The sequence below is a fragment of the Callithrix jacchus genome, chromosome 14 (genome assembly GCF_049354715.1).
Source record: "Callithrix jacchus isolate 240 chromosome 14, calJac240_pri, whole genome shotgun sequence".
In the NCBI taxonomy this organism is placed as follows: domain Eukaryota; kingdom Metazoa; phylum Chordata; class Mammalia; order Primates; family Cebidae; genus Callithrix; species Callithrix jacchus.
Genome location: NC_133515.1, coordinates 77,829,020 through 77,848,567, shown reverse-complemented (window position 1 = coordinate 77,848,567; position 19,548 = coordinate 77,829,020). Strand labels below are relative to the sequence as shown.

Here is a 19,548-nt window from a genome sequence, read left to right as displayed (position 1 = left end):
TGCATAAGATAAAAATATAAAAATTATGATGGAATACTGGAAGTTATTTTTAAATAAGGAAACACACAGAAAAATAAGATTAAGTAGGAAGCTTCAAGACTAATACAATACCATAGACAATGAAGAACAATTGTTTAAACTATTGTTAAAATTTATCTCTGATGTATCTGCTGAGAAACTACTTTCAGGTGATGATTCAGAAGCCCTAGAAGAAAAGGATATAACTATTAGTTTACCATTTTTTATCACTGATTCTTTCTCTAAATTCTCCTTAAACATTAAATATTTTTATAAAAATTTCTTTCAGATGGCAATTAAATATCTTAATTGTTTGTCTACACTTACAATGTGCTGGTCACTAAAGGGTTGTTTTGGATGTCACGCACAGGAGTAAAAGAAACAGAGGATGTGGAGTCAGCTTTCTGAAAGAAAGAGTGCCCATTAGTAGGCTTAAATGCAACTAATTATTTCTCTACAGAGGCTCAGTGTCTGTATACTATCACAGTTACTTTGACACATTAGCAAATTCACAACCATAAACAATTACAATATTAATAACATTTTTAACGGATGTTTAGTCTGGATTTTATTTTATTTTTTATTTTACTTTTCTGGATCACAGGGCAGATAATTTTTGTTTGTTTGTTTGTTTTTGAGACAGGATTTGGCTCTGTCATTCAGGTTGAAGTACAGTGGCACCATGTTGGTTCACTGCAACCTCCACCTCCCAGGCTCAGGCGATCCTCCCATCTTAGCTTCCCGAGGACAGTAGTCTCAGCTGAAACTACAGGTGCATCGCACCACACCTGTCTAATTTTTTTTTTTTTTTTTTTTTTTTGTAGAGACATGGTTTTGGTCTCAAACTCCTGAGCTCAGGAGATCCACCAGCCTTGGCCTTCCAAAGTGCTAAGATTACAGGTGTGAGCCACCGCGCCTGGCCTGGTCTGGATTTTAAAAACCACCCTGAGTTACCCACAGAATTTTTATCCCTCTGAGGCCTCATGGCCCCATGGCACATGGTTCATTGGTGTGACACAGAATGGAGGAATCATTTTGCTAAATCACTGGATGTCTTGGCATAATGTAAACACAGTCTAACCTCAAGTCAACTTCAGACGGAATTTTAAACACAAAATTTTAATCCAAAGGCAGTACGTACCACTGAGGTTTCTTCTGATTTATGTATCTGAAGATATGCAAGTTTAGCAGCCAATTGTTTTGCTTCCTGTTTAGTAGAACCTGTACCAATACCATATTCTTTCTGCCCCACTTTGCATTTATAATGAAATCTAGGAGAAATCATGGAAGGTACTTATACAAACATGAAAAATATAGTAAATCCAACGTATGACTAAAAAGTCCATAGTAACAGAGATCTTAAGATAACACTAATTTATTAGATAGATTTATATTTCATATCTTGCATAATTTAAACCTTCAGTAACATGCCTGACCAATGTCTCTGAATAACCAGGATCAGCTGATATCTGAGCTTGCATTTTCCAGGCAATTTCTAATCTTTTGTTTTTTTTTTTTGCTTAAAGATCTGGCACAAAGGCACTAAGTAGTGATTTTTTTCTTTAATTCCCCAAAGGTCAAAAGGTATGGAGGTAGAAATAAAAGAGATCCAGTAGAGGATCTTTTTTTCAGAGGTGCTCAAATGGGAAAGAAAAAACCAGTAGAGAAAATGAGGCTTCCACAGGAGAAGCTATGAGGTTACAGTGCTGCGGCTTTGTAGGGAAAGAGCAAAGCATGGATTCTGCTCTAACTTCAACACTGTCTGCCATCTGCTTATGTGCACAAAAATTGAGAAAATCCCCACAGTGGGCCAGGCGCAGTGGCTCACGCCTGTAATCCCAGCACTTTGGGAGGCCAAGGTGGGTGAATCACGAGGTCAGGAGTTCAAGACTAGCCTGGCCAATATTATGAAACCCCATCTCTACTAAATATATAAAAAACTGGCTGGGCGTGGTGGCGTGAGCCTTTATTCCCAGCTACTCAGGAGGCTGAGGCAGGAGAATCGCTTGAACCTGGGAGGTGGAGGTTGCAGTGAGCCAAGATTGCACCACTGCACTCCAGCCTGGGTGACAGAGCAAGACTTCATCTCAAAAAAGAAAAGAGAAAATCCCCACCTTGCAGATGCCCGATACTAAAGTCCACACTCTCCTCCTATTAGAGGCAACAACATTTGTGGCTAGGCAAGGACACTTGGACAATTACATAAGAACTATTTTTCAGGGATAAAACAATGGACATGGCAATTTACATCATGGAGTTACTATATATTACTGCAAAATTATTCCGGTATTTGAACTCTTTTTCCTTTGTGTTTCCGCTGGAGGCCATCGAGAGAAACACATTCAAACAGGGTGAGTCTTCCCTGCTAGATCCTCAATTAAATAGCTGGGATGAGTGACTGGATCATTTCTATAACTTCTGTATTTTTCAGGTACCACACGAAATATATTTCTTCTCTCTTTTAGATATCTAATGTTAGAGAACGTAATTCAAAGGAACCAGAAAGGTGAGCTACAGAAAATAAAACAGTCTCTTAATTATTGAGATTGACCCACAGATTCACTTTTGACTATTTTATTCCAATGAAAACTATCACATTTTTCTCCTCCTGGTTTTGGCCCAAACACCATGACAATAAATAGCTGAGTCAATACATAGAATAGTATCCTAAAATGATGATTTGAACTATTTGCCATGGATTTTTTTTCTTCTTTCTCATTAACTGGTTGGTTATAGTTGAAAATCACCTCATACTCATTTGATTTCTGCTTTTTTCAGTTCCAATTCATTCTTTATCCTCACTTCCACACATCTTAGCTCACTGGTGATGTTCTCAGTAACTTTGAAATGAGTTCATCTGTCTCATCAGATCCCTCAAATCCTAGTCTCCTCACAGCCTAGGGCTAAAACTCATTCCTTCTGATACAAGGTCTTCATTCATTTAATAAAAAAAAAAAATTTTTTTTTTTGAGACTGAGTTTCGCTCTTGTTACCCAGGCTGGAGTGCAATGGTGCGATCTTGGCTCACCACAACCTCAGTCTCCTGGTCAGCAATTCTCCTGCCTCAGCCTCCTGAGTAGCTGGGACTACAGGCATGCGCCACCATGCCCAGCTAAATTTTGTATTTTTAGTAGAGACGGGGTTTCACCATGTTGACCAGGATTGTCTCGATCTCTTGACCTTGTGATCCACCCATCTTGGCCTCCCAAAGTGCTGGGATTATAGGCGTGAGCCACCACGCCCAGCCTCATTTAATCAAATTTGAAGGACAAATACCTGGACAAAGAGCTCCCTGATCTGACAAGGATGAAGAATCATTCTATACAAGTGGCAGAGAGGTTTTCAGACAGTTACCACCATCATGACCTCAATGATGAAAAGATCTCTGCATTCCTTATTTATTTATTTATTTTGAGATGGAGTCTCATTCTATTGCCAAGATAGAGTGCAGTGGCGTGATCTTGGCTCACTGTAACCTCCATCTTCTGGGTTCAAATGATTCTCCTGCCTTAGCCTTATAAGTAGCTGGGACTACAGGCATGTGCCATCACGCTCAGCTAATTTTTATAGTTTTAGTAGAGACGGGATTTCACCATGTTGGCCAGGATGGTCTCAATCTCTTGACCTCATGATCCACTCGCCTCAGCCTCCCAAAGTGCTGGGATTACAGGCATGAGCCACCTTGTTTGGCCAGATCTCTGCATTCTTCGAGCAGTGGCACCCTGTACTCTCTTGGGCGTTCCACAGACTAAACCATCCAGCTACATCTCTGAAATAAAGGATTACCCTAATTTGATCAATTATGGTAAATGGATCCCATGGTTTTAGCAATTAAGCATTTTAACTACAAATAACAAATCCAATTGCTTATCAACCATATAAAACCTTCCATACAGAATGTTTAAAAGGACACATATTTCTGGAAAATTAGACATGAAAATAAACCTACTTTATTGCTTAGATACAATGAAACAGAAAGAAAAGCCAAACTATGTCTCACCCTTCTGGCCCATTCACCCCCGATGCACATTGTTCATAATTTACAGTCAGTCTTTCCTTCTGGGCAATTCTATTGATAAGGCCTATGTAATTCCCCATGGATGATCTTTCTGAAGAATCGGTTGGTGTCAATGATAAAGGACTAACTGCCTACAAAAGAAAAAAAAATCTTGTTTAATATAAATGACATCAAAGATTTAATGTTCTACATTTTATTCTTCTAATAAAATTACTAAATGAGCAATTTGAAAGACAACTGTATGTTATATATTTTCCTATTATATTACCTTGAGTAAAAGTGTGACCATCTATCTCCCTCTATCAGAAAAAAAAATCTACAAAGATACATTTTAACAATAGGAAAGAAGTCACCCATTTTTCTTTTATTGTTTCATAAGGAAAAACAAAATAGTCAATGTTCTTGTTTGTTCTTGAAAAGTACTATAACACTTTCTAACTTATTATATCCCATCTAATCTCAAAAAACAAGGCAAGAGATATTATAGCAAAGCTGTATACAGGATCACAAGTTAATGAAAAAGATGAATATAATCGTATCATTTCTACTATTGTTACCTCTACCATTTTTTTTCTTAGTCCAACAAAAATCTTGTCCAAAGTTTGCTTTTTTTTAAGATAGAGTTTTGCTCTTGTTGCTGGTGCAATCTTGGCTCACTGCAACCTCCGACTCCCAGGCCAGGTTCAAGCAATTCTCTGCCTCTGCCTCCCAAGTAGCTGAGATTACAGGCATGTGCCACTACATCCGAATAATTTTTATTGTTTTATTGAAGATGGGGTTTCACCATGTTGATCAGGCTGGTCTTGAACTCCTGAACTCAATGATCCACCCGCCTCGGCCTCCCAAAGTGCTGGGATTACAGGCATGAGTCACCATGCCCAGCTGCTATTTTTTTTTTTTTTTTTTGAGACAGGGTGTCACTTTCTCATCCAGGCTAGAGTGCAGACCTCAGGTCACTGCAGCCTCGACCTCCCAGGTTGAAACAATTTTCCTGTCTTAGCCCCACAAGTACTTGGAACTACCCGCATGTGCCACCATGCCCAGGTAATTTTTTTGTATTTTTTATAGAGATGGGGTTTGGCCATGTTACCCAGGCTGGTCTCAAACTCCTAAGCTCAAGCTATCTGCCTGCCTCAGCCTTCTAAAATGCTAGGATTTTATAGGCATGAGCCACCACACTCAGCTGAGTTTTGATCTTTTATTAATCTTGTCACAAAACTAATTTTTGGTTTTATTGATTTTCTTTCTTTTCTTTTTTTGTTTCTTTTACAGTAATTTCAACCATTGTTATTTTGTTTCTTCTGCTTTTTGGTGGTAAGACATTCTACTTTTTTTCTAACTTCTTGACTCAGTTTTCTAGCTCATTAATAATTACAATTTGTAATTTTGCTTGATTTAAAAAAAAAATTTGGGGGCAGGGCACAGTGGCTCATGCCTGTAATCCCTGCAATTTGGTAGGCTGAGGCAGGTGGATCAACTGAGGTCAAAATTCAAGACTAGGCTGGCCAACATGATGAAACCCGTCTCTACTAAATATACAAAAATTATCCAGGCATGGTGGCAGGTGTCTGTAATCTCAGCTACTCAGGAGGCTGAGGCAGGAGAATTGCTTGAACCGGGGAGGCAGAGGTTGCAGTGAGTCGAGATCACACCACTGCACTCCATTCTGGGCGACAACAGCAAAACTCTGTCTCAAAAAATATAAATAAAAATTTAATTAGAAGGATGATATCTTAAAGATACCATCTTTAAGATTTTCAAGAATCTTGAAACCTAAATTTTCCCCAAATTTTCAAAATCTGAGAACGGTCCTCTGTTGTCTAAAATGGAAATGACTTAATGTCTCATTTTATAACCATTGCTGTACTATCTCCTGGTTTATCATATTGCTGTGCACAGCATGAAACTTTACAAATATTTACATTTTACATATTTTTCTTCTCCTCTTTAGATGCTTATAGAATTCTTTCTTCATCTCTGGAGCTTAGCACTTTTATAAGAAGCAATGTTGGTCTGGGTGGTTCTGAATTTTCTTGTATCTATTACATTGCTTTAATGTGCAGTCAAGTCTTTCTTTATTTCATAAGCATTTTCTGCTGAAATCTCTTCAGGTCATTTTCTTCTGTACTATTTACTCTGTTCTCATCTTCAGGGATACTAGTCACATGTATATTGGTTCTTTATTATTTGCTCTTTGTAAACACTTGGCTTTCTATATCCATGGGTTCCAAATCCCTGGATTCAACCAATCATGGATCAAAAATATTTGGATAAAAAAATGAAGTTTGCATCTGTACTAAATATATACAGATTTTTTTCTTGTCATCATTCCCTAAACAACACAGCAGAACAACTACTTATAGCTGGGTGTGGTGGCTCACGCCTGTAATCCTAGCACTTTGTGGGGCTGAAGGGGGCCGATCACTTGAGCCTAGGAGTTCAAGACCAGCCTGGGAAACATAGTGAGACCCCAGCTCTACAAAAAAATACAAAAACTCCTGGGTTATAGCACAATGCATTACTCACATGTTTGTGGGGACACTGCTGTACGCAAATCTGTGCTACAGTCTTATAAAAAAGTCTAGCACAGGGCTGGGTGCAGTGGCTCACGCCTGTAATCCCAGTGCTTTGAGAGGCTGAGATGAGTGGATCACAAGGTCAGGAGATTGAGGCCAGCCTGGCCAACATGGTTGAAACGCCATCTCTACTAAAAAGACAAAAAATTAGCAGGATATTGTGGCAGGTCCCTGTAATCCCAGCTACTTGAGAGGCTAAGGCAGGAGAATCGCTTGAACCTAGGAGGCGGACATTGAAGTGAGCTGAGACCCCGCCACTGCATTCTCTATCTAAAAAAAAAGTCTAGCACATACAATTACTTACAGTACAGAATACTGGATAATGATAAGCAACTATGTTACTGGCTTATGTATTTATACTATACGTTTTATCATTATTTTAGAATGTACTTCTTCTACTTAAAAAAAAAGAAAGTAACTGTAAAACAGCCTCGGCTGGGCGTAGTGACTCATGCCTCTAATCACAGCACTTTGGGAGGCCGAGGCAGGCGGATCACGATGTCAAGAGATCGAGACCATCCTAGCCAACATGGTGAAAGCCCATCTCTACTAAAAATACAAAAATTAGCTGGGCATGGTGGCGCACGCCTGTAGTCCCAGCTACTCAGGAGGCTGAGGCAGGGGAATTGCTTGAACCCCGTAGGCAGAGGTTTCAGTGAGCCAAGATCGTGCCACTGCATTCCAGCCTGGCACCTGGCAACAGAGGGAGACTCTGTCTCAAAAAATAAAAATAAAAAAAATAAAACAGCCTCGGGCAGGTCCTTCAGAAGGTAATCCAAGAGAAGGTATTGTTACAATAGGAGACAGCTTCATGTATGTTATTGCTCCTGAAGACTTTCCAGAGGGACAAAATGTGGAGGTGAAAGATGGTGATGTTCATGATCCTAACACTGTGTAGGCCTAGGGCTGATATGTATGTTTCTGTTGTAATTTTTTCTTTCTTTCTTTCTTTCTTTTTTTGAGACAGGGTCTTGCTCTGTTGCACAGGCTGGAATGCAGTCGCAAGATCACAGCTCACTGCAGCCCCAGCCTCTCAGGCACATGATCCTCCTGCCTCAGCCTCCTGAGTAGCTGGGACTACAGACACATGCCACCAAGCCCAGCTAATGTTTTCTATTTTTAGTACAGACAGGGTTTCGCCATGTTGCCCTGGATAACTATCTTGACCTCCCAAAGTGCAGGGATTATAGGCATGAACCACCATGCTCATGCCCAGCCTTTTTTTTTTTTTTTTTTGAGACAGGGTCTCGCTCTGTCACCCAGGCTGGAGTGTAGTGGCATAATCATGGCTCCTTGACATCCCAGGCATGAACCACTGTGCCCAACCATGTTCTAAGTTTTTGCAACAAAGTTTAAAAGTAAAAAAAAAAGTTTAAAATTTTAAAAATAGAAAAAAGCTTATAGAATAAAGATGTAAAGAAAGAAAATATTTTTGTATAGCCATACTATGCGTTTGTGTTTTAAGCTAAGTGTTATCAGGAAAGAATCAAAATGTTAAAAATAAGAAGTTTATAAAGTAAAAGAGTTACAGAGCAACTTCCAGGCCTGCAGCTCCATTCATGCATGGGATGTGTCCTATATGGGTGTACTTTTGTTTGTCTTTTTTTTTTTGAGGCAGGGTCTCCAGGCTGGAGTGCAATGGTATAATCTCGGCTCACTACAACCTCCATCTCCAGGTTGAAGCAATTCTCCTTCCTCAGCCTCCCAAGTAGCTGGGATTACAGGTGCCTAACACCACGCCCAGCTAAATTTTTGTATTTTTAGGGTTTCGCCATGTTGGCCACGCTGATCTTGAACTCCTGACCTCAAGTGATCCACCTGCCTCAGCTTCCCGAAGTGCTGGGATTACAGGCAAGAGCCACCATGCCAGGACTTTGGTTTGTCTTTTATACTGTATTTTTACTGTACTTTTTCTGTGTTTGGATATGTTTAGATACATGAATACTAAACATTGTGTTATGATTGGCTATAGTATTCAGTATAGTAACATGCTGTACAGGTTTGTAGTCCAGGAGCAAGAGGCCATTCTACATAGCCTAGGTGTGTAGGAGTTATACCATCTAGGATTGTGTAAGTACCTCTATGATGTTTGTCCAATGAGGAAATTGCCTAAGGATGCATTTCTGACAATGTATTCTCCTTGAGAAGCAATGCATAACTGCATATGGGAAGATATGAATAGGTTATATGCAAATACTATGCCATTTTATACAAGGGAATTGAGCATCAGTGGATTTTGGCATCCACAGGGAGTCCTGGTACCAATCCCCGTGGACAGTGATGGATTGTTGTACATCATTTTCCCTATAATCACTTTCATCTCTTTTTTCTTTTTTACTATACTTCCTCAGTTAGCTGGAGGGGACTCCTCCCAGAACCTGTCACCTCATTTCCCACTGAACACTTCTTACCTTTCCATATTTGTTCAACTTTAGAGTGTTTAACTGTTGCTGACATTTTAAATAACTATTATCCAGCTTTGCCCACTGTGTCCTAGGTGTGGCTCTCACTCAGGGTTTCACAGAAACGAAGATGGGCGAAATGACTGAACCAAAGTCTTGAATGTAAGGGAACGTTTGAATGGCTTTACTCTGTATGAAGGTATTTTCTCACAGAGAGAAACAGAAAAAGTATTTGTAAGTTCCCTTTTACTAGGAAAAAAGGCAATCACTCACCTTGTTTTCCTTATTAAGTATCTCAACAGCTACTTTGGCTGCGGCATTTTTTGCTTCCTTTTTTGATCTACCTTCAGCTTCTGGAAATTCTCTCCCATCTATTATAACTTGAAATGCAAACCTGATTACAAAGAGAATATTTACAAAATATTATACAACTCATGCACTATCTAAAAACAAGTGCTCTAGTCATTACTACCTCCTACGACTACCTTTGAGGGTTTGAACCTACATTCAATATAGAATGTAAGCAGTCACCCCTAACAGCAAAACAGTACATCTTGTTGAAGCATGGAAAGGTTTCTACCCTCTTTTCTTTCTGGAATCATCTGTGGCTCCAAAGTAGTTACCAGTTTATGCCAAGAAGACTCACAAAACTAAAGTGTTGACCTCAAAGTTGTACCAGAGTTGCCATTTCCCGAGTTTACATTTACAAGGCCATATCATTTTTTTGTTTTGAGACAGAGTCTTGCACTGCCACCCAGACTGTAGTGCAGTATCTCGATCTCGGCTCACTGCAATCTCCACCTCCTGGGTTCAAGCAATTCTCCTGCCTCAGTCTCCCAAGTAGCTGTTAACTACAGGCATGTGCCGCCATGCCCAGCTAATTTATTTGTATTTTTAGTAGAGATGGGGTTTCACCATGTTGGCCCAGATAGTCTTGATCTCCTGACCTCGTGATCCATCCACCTTGTCCTCCCAATGTGCTGGGATTACAGGAGTGAGCCACCACATCTGGCAGGCCATATCTTTTTTTTTTTTTTCTTGAGACGGAGGTTCGCTCTTGTTACCCAGGCTGGAGTGCAATGGTGCGATCTCGGCTCACTGCAACCTCCGCCTCCTGGGTTCAGGCAATTCTCCTGCCTCAGCCTCCTGAGTAGCTGGGATTACAGGCACGCGCCACCGTGCCCAGCTAATTTTTTGTATTTTTAGTAGAGACGGGGTTTCACCATGTTGACCAGGATGGTCTCGATCTCTTGACCTTGTGATCCACCCGCCTCAGCCTCCCAAAGTGCTGGGATTACAGGCTTGGGCCGCCGCACCCAGCCAGGCCATATCATTTTTGATAGCAACTTACCTTCTATCATGTGGAGGTCCTGAATTAGGCAGTTCTTTATATCTAAGTACTACTCCCTGCTTCTGACGGTATTTATTAAGTTCCTCCATGAAGAAACCTGGTGAAAGATCACCAGCCATATCTTCTAGTATCCTACAACAAAAGAGACATTTGAATGAGTGATAGTTACAGAACATATTTAATCTGAGTTTCTCAGTGCAGTTTAGGAGACAGAGGGGTTGGCAAGACTCTCCTTTACAGGACTCGTCTCAATCCCACATAAATGAACAGATTTTCTTTCAAAATCGTTCTTTCTTTCTCATTGACTACACAATAAAGTTCATTTCTCCAAAACTTTCTACTTTAAAAACTCAACGTGGCCAGGTGTGGTGGCTCACGCCTGTATCCCAGCCCTTTGGGAGGTTGAGGCAGGTGGATCACCTGAGCTCAGGAGTATGAGACCAGACTGGGCAACAGGGCAAAACCCTGCCTCAATTTCAAAATTGTCTTAAAAAATAAAGGAAAGAAAAAAACTCAACTGGTTAGTGAAAGAAGGGGGCCCTTCTCTTTAACTCTGCTCTATGCTTCCACTAAGTGTCAACTGCCATGTTTGTCTACCTGCTTAAGAAAGTAAAAAGGCTGCAGGAGTGTACAATGTTTTATGTTGGGAAGAAAAAGGTTTAGAGTATACATAATAAGTGAAGTAGAATGGCAGCGCGGGGACAGGCTGGGAAGCTGCAGGTGAGTGTGGCCTGTGAGGATAGGTATCCTGCCCAAAGCCAGGTGGAGAAGAGCCCAAGCTAAGGGTGATCAGCCCATGACCTAGACCTGTAGACAAAATAAAACAGGAAAAATTTGCTAAAATTAAGAAAGATGAATCCGTGTTCAGATGGAGTCCAACTTCATCCTAGAAATGAGTCCCATAAAACCTACTAATACTTGTCACACAGGTATTAAGACTTTGCAAGAATTGTTATAAAACGATATGCTTTTACTTCAACTTAGAACTGAAAAGAATCTTTCTGGGAATAATACAATTTGCTTTCATTACGTAAAATTTTAAGAATAAATAAAATACAAAAAAAAGAAAAATATTTACATTGACAGATTTGAGGATTTACAGAAGTTGTGTTGTAACCCATTTAACACACACAAAAAAGTAGCCAAAAAATTTTTTTTCATGTAATTGACTTAGTGTAAAATTTGGAAGGCAGCTTGTACCTGGTTGGGAGATTTGTCCAAAATGCACACAGATAATCAACAGAAGTGTGGATGCTGATTCCGAAGACTGCCAGAGAAGGAAATCTGAATCAGATGGAAGAACTGCTAAAGCTTGGAGGTCATTACAACTTACAAATCCAGGAAGACAAACTGAATTTGCTCCAGAAACTGGTAAAAGAGAAAAAAGAAGGCTTACAAAAAATGCAACCACTGGCTGAGACAGACAAGTGATACCAGTGAAGAGTAAGGTCGTGATAGCCAGGGTCTCCTGACTTTGAGTGGGATGGACCTCTATGACTGCCTCGATGAAGATTGCTTAGGATGTTTCTATGCTTGTCCTGCCTGTGGTCCCACCAAGTGTGGAGGTGAATGCCACTGTGACCGCAAGTGGCTATATGAGCAAACTGAAATTGAAGGAGGAGAAATAATTCATAATAAACATGCGGTATAATCTGTGGTATCAAACTATGAGGCCTTTAAAGGTCTTTATTTCCAAAATTCTGTTACTCTAAGATACATTTTAAGCTTGATTGTCAGATGACAAAGATTTTAAAACCACCTCAATGTGCACTAATTTTTCACAATAATTCTGTTTAACTTTGTGAGGAACCACCAAATTGTTTCCACAGTGGCTACACCCACGCTACATTTCCACCAGCAATGTACAAGGGTTCTAATTTCTCCACATCCTCACCATCACTTGTTATTATCTGTTTTCTTTTTTAATATAGCCACATCATGATCTTTTTAAAACATCAGTTCAATCATCCGCAAGCCACTGAAATTGTTTCTGTCGTGATTACCAATGGCTTCCCCATCACTAAATCCAGTAGTGAGTTCTCAGTCCTTCTCTACTTCACCTACAACGGGCATTTGATTTGGTTGCTCAACCTTTTCTCCCTCCTCTTGTTTCTTAGCTTGGACTTTTAAGATACCCACTCTCCTTGTTTTTTTTTTTTTTTTTTTTTTTTTGAGACAGAGTTTCACTCTTGTTGCCCAGGCTGGAGTGCAATGGCGCCATCTCAGCTCACTGCAACCTCCACCTCCTGGGTTCAAGCAATTCTTCTGGCTCGGCATTTCGAGTAGCTGGGATTATAGGCACCTGCCACCACACCTGGCTAATTTTTTATATTTTTAGTAGAGATGGGGTTTCCTCATATTGGCCAGGCTGGTCTCAAACTCCTGACCTCAGGTGATCCACCTGCCTTGGCCTCCCAAAGTGCTGGAATTACAACCATGGGCCACCATGCCCAGCCCTGGTTTTCCTCTGTTCTTACAAGCTACTCCTTTTCTGTCTCCTCTCCTGGTTCTTCTTCATCATCCTTCTATTTTTTTCAACCTTTCCTACATTGCTAACTTCCTCTTTTCTAGATATTGTAGCATCATGGGCCCAGACCTTAGACTTGTTCTTTTCTACTTAGACTCACTCCCCTGGTGGTCATCTCCCGGTTTGTGGCTTTAAATTCCACTGACACAATGATGGTTCTCAAAAGTATGCCTACCATGGACTCTCTCCTGAACTCCCAGCTGCCTCTGTCCAACCTGCTCCCTCCTAAAATGCTCTTGACTCCACTCCTTCTGCTGTCTTGGCCCAGTCAATTTCTACTTCCTACAGATTTCAGCTCAAAATCCCAGACACTCCTTCACAGGCTCTTTCATAATGCGCATGCTCTTTATTAAAACTGCTTGTTTAACTATTTTCCAAAATAGAGCATGAATTACTAGAAGTAAAGGACCAGGCTCCACAATGAATGAATGAGGACCAAAATCTCTCCAGATACCCTCTCCAGAATGTATCACCTGTTTTTCTCTACATTTATACTGTAATATCTACATTCTCTCTGGACCCAGCAATCTCCACTCATCTATCAAGATCAACACATCCTCCTTCGATCCTGGAGACTCAGCTAGTAGCCCTCCATGGACCTGTCATTCCACCTTACCCAACCCTCATCACAGCCCTGACTGCTTTTTAAAGTAATTAGTAAGCTCTTTGGGGAGCAGATTCTACATCTTATTTACTCATCTGGAAGAAATCTCTATCATAATCACTAAAAAATAATATTTGTCCATCTTACTAATGCCCAGAAATTACTTTGGCTATTTCTTCACTCGCTTCTAGCAGATTACAGTCTCCATCTAGGGCCAGCACATTGATTCACATAGATCATGCCTTCAACTAGTATCTGAATAATAAATGAATAAACGGCTGGGCACGGTGGCTCATGCCTGTAATCCCAGCACTTTGGGAGGCCAAGGCAGGCAGATCACCAGAGATTCGGAGTCTGAGACCAGCCTGGCCAACATGGTGAAACCCCATCTCTACTAAAAATACAAAAATTAGCCAGGTATGGTAGTGCATGCCTGTAATCCCAGCTACTTGGGTGGCTGAGGCAGGAGAATCACTTGAACCTGGGTGATGGAGGTTGCAGTGAGCTGAGATCACACCACTGCACTCCAGCCTAGGTAACAGAGTGAGACTCTGTCTTAAATAAATAAATAAATAAATAGTCAAGTATTTGGGATCTCCAGGTTCAAATAAGCAAACTGAAAAACAACAGCATTATTTGCCCAACATTCTAAATTCCTAAGTGACAGCAGAGAGCCTGTCTTTTAGCTTCTATCTGGCAAAGCATTTTTAGTACTAAGGAAAACATGGGGCCAGGGGCAGTGGTTCATGCCTGTAATCCCAGCAATTTGGGAGGCCGAGGCAGGTAGATCGCCTCATGGTGATCTACCCATGTGATCTAGCCCATGTGGTGAAACCCTGTTCTCTACTAAAAATATAAAAATTAGCTTGGCATGGTAGTGTGTGCCTGTAATCCCAGCTGCTCAGGAGGCTGAGGCAGGAGAATTTCTTGAACCCAGGAGGCAGAGGTTGCAGTGAGCCAAGATCACCCCATTGTACTGGAGCCTGGGTGACAGAGTGAGATTCCATCTTGAAAAGAGAGGGGAGGGAAGGGGAGAGGATGGGAGGCAAGGGAAGGGGAGGGGAGGGGAGAGGGAGAAGGGGAAGGGTAGAGGAAAGAAAGGGAAGGAAGGAAAGGGAAAGGGAGAAAGAGAGAGAGGAAGAGAGAGGGAAGGAGAAAAGAAAGAAAATGAAGAGAAAGAGAAAAGAAAGAAAAGAGGAAGGGAGGGAAGGTAGGAAAGAATGAAACATGGGCAATAGGAAGCCTCATTATTTTGGAATTCAAAAGGGAGTTTACAAATTACCATTCATTTAACAAATATTTAATGAGCACCTATTATGTACTAGGTGCGGGGCTATACCAGTGAACCCTGCTATAGGTAATTGTGAGATTACCAGTGGAGGAACAACCCACAAGAAAATGTCAGAGGGTGATCAGCACTATGTTGAAAACCGAGGTAGTGGAAGGGGGAGCAGTGAGGGCAGAGTGGGGTTTCTTGTATATGCAAGCTGTTTGGGGAAGGCTGCTCTGATAAGCTGGCATGGGAAGCAGTCCAGGATAAGGGAGGGCTTTCCCCATGCAGGTGTCTGGAGGAAAAGCTTTCCAGGAAGAAGAAACAGGCAATGCAAAGGCTTAGAGGCGGGAGGATGCTTGGCTTTGCACCAGGAGCAGCAAGGAAGCCAGTGTGGCCGGAGTAGAGGTGCAAGAGGCCTTGCCTGTGAGTCTTAATAAACATTTATAGGATTCTGATGAGACAGGAAAGCTATGGGGAAGGTCTGAGCAGGGGAGCATCTGGTTCTTACTTAAAGGAACACTACGGTTGCTGAGGTGTGGAGAAGAGGTAGTGGGTGGAGGCTGGGGGTGAGGAGACGAGTGGGAATAGGAACTGCAGTTGGGAAACTACTGCAACTCTCCATGCAAGAGATTTTTAGCCAGAGATTGTTTACGCAGTCTATGAGTATTTCAGGCCTCCATAATTTCCATGTGTCAAGCCACTAGGCCTATTGGTCTTCCACTAGACTCCGCCCCCCGACTGCTGCCTGGGAAATATGTTACTTGCACTGATAAAAATGTTTTGCGGGACGGAAATGGCTTTGAGTCCCCACCCAACTCTACGATCCTTTTCCTGGATTCGGAGAGGGCTGCACCCGGGCTGTGGGCCTGGGACTGCGCTCCCACTGCTGACACAACCCGGGCCAGGGACTGCGGATCAGCGTCGGCGTTCGGAGCTGGGGACGCGGGATCGGCGGGTCCTGCCCCGGCTGGGCCCGCAGCCCCTGGCCCGCCGCGCCCCCATCCCCATCCCCCGCCCCCCGCGTTCCCTCGGCTGCCCACGGCCCGGCTCACCTGCGCCGCTGCCACTGCCACCGCTGTCAGCCGGAGACCCTCGGCTTCTGGAGAGCTAGCTCTCGGTTTCGCTTTCCGCTCGGACTCCGCCTTCTCTGAAGCCGCCCGGCCCCCTCACGCACAAGCCGTCCTCTGCTCCGGGATTGGTGTAAATTGGCGCTGGATCCCGAGTGCGCGCGGGAGGCACCGGCGGGGGGGCTTGGCGCCCACGTGCAGCCTCTGCGCGGCCAGAACCCGGCATCCCCAACCCCCGCCCCCTCGGCTCCTGGGGCAAGTGGCGCTAGCTGCACTAGGTTCTGGAATCAAGGGTTCCGCTTACTCTTCAACACAAACATCTGGGGTAGGGTTGGGAAGATGGGTATTACCAGCTCCGTTTTACAAAGAGGAACTGAGTAAATGAACTCGCCCAGGATCCTGCCGCTCGTAAGTCGCAAAGCCAGGATTCAGTTCAAGTCTGGGCCTGTAAACACCAAAGCACTCCTTCCCGCTAGCCACACCACTGTCCCCTCCCCTTTACAAGGCTGGGGATGGGAAGCCCGGGGGCGGGGGCGTAATCTCCTTCACTCGGCCTCACCCATCCATTTATTCCTGAGCAGACACTCGCCAGCCGCGGTAAAAACACCCGCGGGTCAGTCCTGCAGTTAAAGAGAGCCACCTGCTCCCTACAGTACCTCAGGAAGTTTCCTACCATGGTCAAGCACCAATGGTCCTCGATTTATAGAAATCCTACTCACCTGATGGACACACTCCCGGAGTCACACAGAGTCCCACAGTCATTGGCATAGCGACTAAAGAGTATTGAGGCCCAGAGAAGTTAGATAAACACAGCTAGTAAGCAGCTAGTGGAGTTAGAATTATAACCAGGAGTCTGTACTCTCAACATCTTAGCTGGGATAAGAGAGGGAGATGGTCCCAAGACGGATCTCAAATATACATTAAATATTATGCCTAGGCTGGGTGCGGTGGCTCATACCTGTAATCCCAGCACTTTGGGAGGCCTAGGTGGGTGGATCACCTGAGATCAGAAATTCAAGACCGGCCTGGCCAACATGGCAAACCCCACTGCTACTAAGAAATACAAAAATTAGCTGGGTGTGGTGGTGGCATGTGTCTGTAATCCCAGCTACTCCAGAGGCTGAGGCAGGGAGAATTGCTTGAACCTGGGAGGCGGAGGTTGTAGTGAGCTGAGATTGTGCCACTGCACTCCAGCCTAGGTAACAGAGTGAGACTCCATCTCAAAATAAATAAATAATTAAATTATGCCTAGGCAAGCATCCACTCCAGCCTCCCTTCTCTATCCCCCTACAACCCTGCATTGCCGGATATCAACAACTAAAATCTATACTTTCCTTGTGGCTTAGGTCCTGGGCATAGCTTATGTCCCCCAAATGTGAAGCACTGGTTGGAGGTTTAGAAGGGAGATGGGAGGCAGAGCCATCTTTTTGTGGCATTTCCAGGTGGCAAGAAAGCTCTGACAGTGCTGGGTATACATTTGTCAGCTTTGTGGATGTGGGGTGGCTGTGGCAGCAGCAATGGCAGTAGCAAGGACAAATTTTTCTGACTTTTTGAGCTCCTAAACTGCCCGAGAGCTTTAAGAATGAAAAATGACAAGCTCAAGCATGATCAGAGGAGACAAGCTTTTATGACTGCACCAGAAAACTTCCTATTTCAGGTAGTCTCAGGGGTGATATAAAAATCCACCTTCTTTACTGGGGAATGATTTGGAAGGAATGATATCAGAGGGTTGGTCATGAGGTCTAGGGGAATGATATGATATGGGTGTTGGAAGTAAATTTTCAGTGATGCAAAAGAAATTGCACTCAAACATAAATTTTCTCAGCAAGGCAGTTTACTTCTATGGAAGGGTGCATCTTGCAGATGGAGCAATGGCAAGAGCATCTTGAACAAGGGGTTCTTATTCCTGAAGCAGGTATCCCCTACTGCTGTGTTATTCCCCTATTGGCTAGGGTTGGATCACACAGTCTAAGCTCATTCCAACTAGCTATTTTAAAGAGAGAAGGGGTACAAGCCAGAGTGGCAGGGTGATGGGTTTCAGCAGGAAAGACAGTTACAGAACAGGTGACTAAAAGTGACTCAGGTCAGAGCAGGTGACCAAGGGTGACTCAGGACAGAGCAGGTGACACACTCCCAGAGTCACACAGAGTCCCAAAGTCATTGGCACAGGGACTAAAGAGTATTGAGGCAGAGAGGAGTTAGATTAACACAGCTAGTAGGCAGTGGAGTTAGAATTATAACCAGGAGTCCAGGCTTTGCCACTTACAAGTGGCAGGACACTAGGATGGATCAGGACTCTAAATATGTGAGATAGGAGAGGGATGTGCGAGGGGAACATGTGATTTCAGCAAGAGGAATAGGCACAGGTAACCAGGGGAACAGATATGAACTACTGATTAGACTGGCTGGAAGCTTGTTTACTGAAACTAGGGGCAAGGAGATGAGGAAGTTAAATTTTAAAGTAGAGAACGAAGTACAGAGAAACTGAACATACTGACATATGTACATTTCTTTGAAGAGAAACTTAGAATTTACTGTATTTGACATGGGTGAATCTCTTGAAATGGACAGAGTGTGAGCATATTGGGCTCCCTAAGGAGCCCAATTCCCTTCCATCTGGGCTTCCCAGGTGCAAAGCTTGGTGCTGCAGGTACCAGAATTACAATATAATTTTTTCGTGATGGAGTCTCACTGGGTCGCCCAGGCTGGAGTGCAGTGGCACAGTCTCAGCTCACTACAACCTGTGTCTCCCAAACTCAAGCAATTTTCCTGCCTGAGCTTCCTGAGTAGCTGGGATTACTGGCGTGTGCCACCACACCCAGCTATTTTTTTTTTATCTTTAGTAGAGATGGGTTTTCACCAGGTTGGCCAGGCTGGCCTGGAACTCCTGACCTCAAGTGATCTGCCCGCCTCAGCCTTCCAAAGTGCTGGGATTACAGATGTGATCCACTGCGCCCAGCCTAGAATTATAATATAAATTTAATTTGCAGCCTCATCAGGTCTCTTATGTGAAGATTGAGGGCATCGATTGTGAAAAAATGAAGCCCTGGGAATTTGGGTGGATTCGAATGAATCCAAGTGCCACTGCCCTCCTGAGTTCTGCTGTTTCTCCACAGGCTTTCCACAATTGTCCAATAAGGCTGGTACAGCCTACATTGAAGAGCATGAAACAGTCACCCTGCAAGGAGGTGCCAATTCTCCACATAGCCTATCTCTACCTGTGTCTTCACGCCCAAAACTAGAACCAGATGCTAATGCGCCCCAAGGGGATATGGACAAAATCTGATCAAGGGGAGATGCTTTATGCAACAAAAGAGGCACAGAAACCACAGAAATATGTGTGACAGTGACTCTAAAGATGACATGAAGAAAGTTGAAAGTTGATGTACTACCTCCAGCAGTGGAAGCACTAAGCCAGTTTGCTCACTTGGTTTACTGTAATCTGAGCTCAGTAGCAGCTCACACTAAATGAAAATGTAATGCCAAGTAATGCAGATGAAGAAATAAAAAATACTTAGGGAGTCAGGAATATGGGAGTAGATTCATCTCATGCAGCCTAGTCACTTACTCCCTAACCACGGCCCCCAAGAAGATCCAAAGGCCCCTCCTTCAATGGCTTGTACAGAGCTAGCAGCTGGCAATGCAGCTGATGTTCAGAGATTTGGAAGGAATGATATTGGAGGGTAGGTGATGAGGTCTAGGGAAATGATAT

At 43.1% G+C, this 19,548-nt stretch overlaps 1 protein-coding gene and 1 pseudogene across 2 annotated transcripts in view; one reads left to right on the top strand and one right to left on the bottom strand.

The window, feature by feature from the left end:
* EIF2AK2 (eukaryotic translation initiation factor 2 alpha kinase 2) overlaps nucleotides 1–15,918 on the bottom strand; it is a 48,510-nt gene extending 32,592 nt beyond the window's left edge. Inside the window, exons 1-8 of one of the 2 annotated variants that reach the window (XM_054245044.2) lie at nucleotides 15,822–15,918; nucleotides 11,566–11,733; nucleotides 10,366–10,497; nucleotides 9,288–9,408; nucleotides 4,019–4,167; nucleotides 1,160–1,289; nucleotides 346–422; nucleotides 112–205 (exon numbers count right to left, since the gene is read on the bottom strand). In XM_054245044.2, the coding sequence (XP_054101019.1) occupies nucleotides 112–205; nucleotides 346–422; nucleotides 1,160–1,289; nucleotides 4,019–4,167; nucleotides 9,288–9,408; nucleotides 10,366–10,484 (690 nt within the window). In that variant the 5' untranslated portion in view covers nucleotides 10,485–10,497; nucleotides 11,566–11,733; nucleotides 15,822–15,918. The remainder of the gene's footprint in view (nucleotides 1–111; nucleotides 206–345; nucleotides 423–1,159; nucleotides 1,290–4,018; nucleotides 4,168–9,287; nucleotides 9,409–10,365; nucleotides 10,498–11,565; nucleotides 11,734–15,821) is intronic. The other variant, XM_054245045.2, reaches the window with a different exon arrangement.
* On the top strand, nucleotides 11,125–12,016 carry LOC103788003 (ARL14 effector protein pseudogene; annotated as a pseudogene).
* Nucleotides 15,919–19,548: the final 3,630 nt, after the last annotated feature.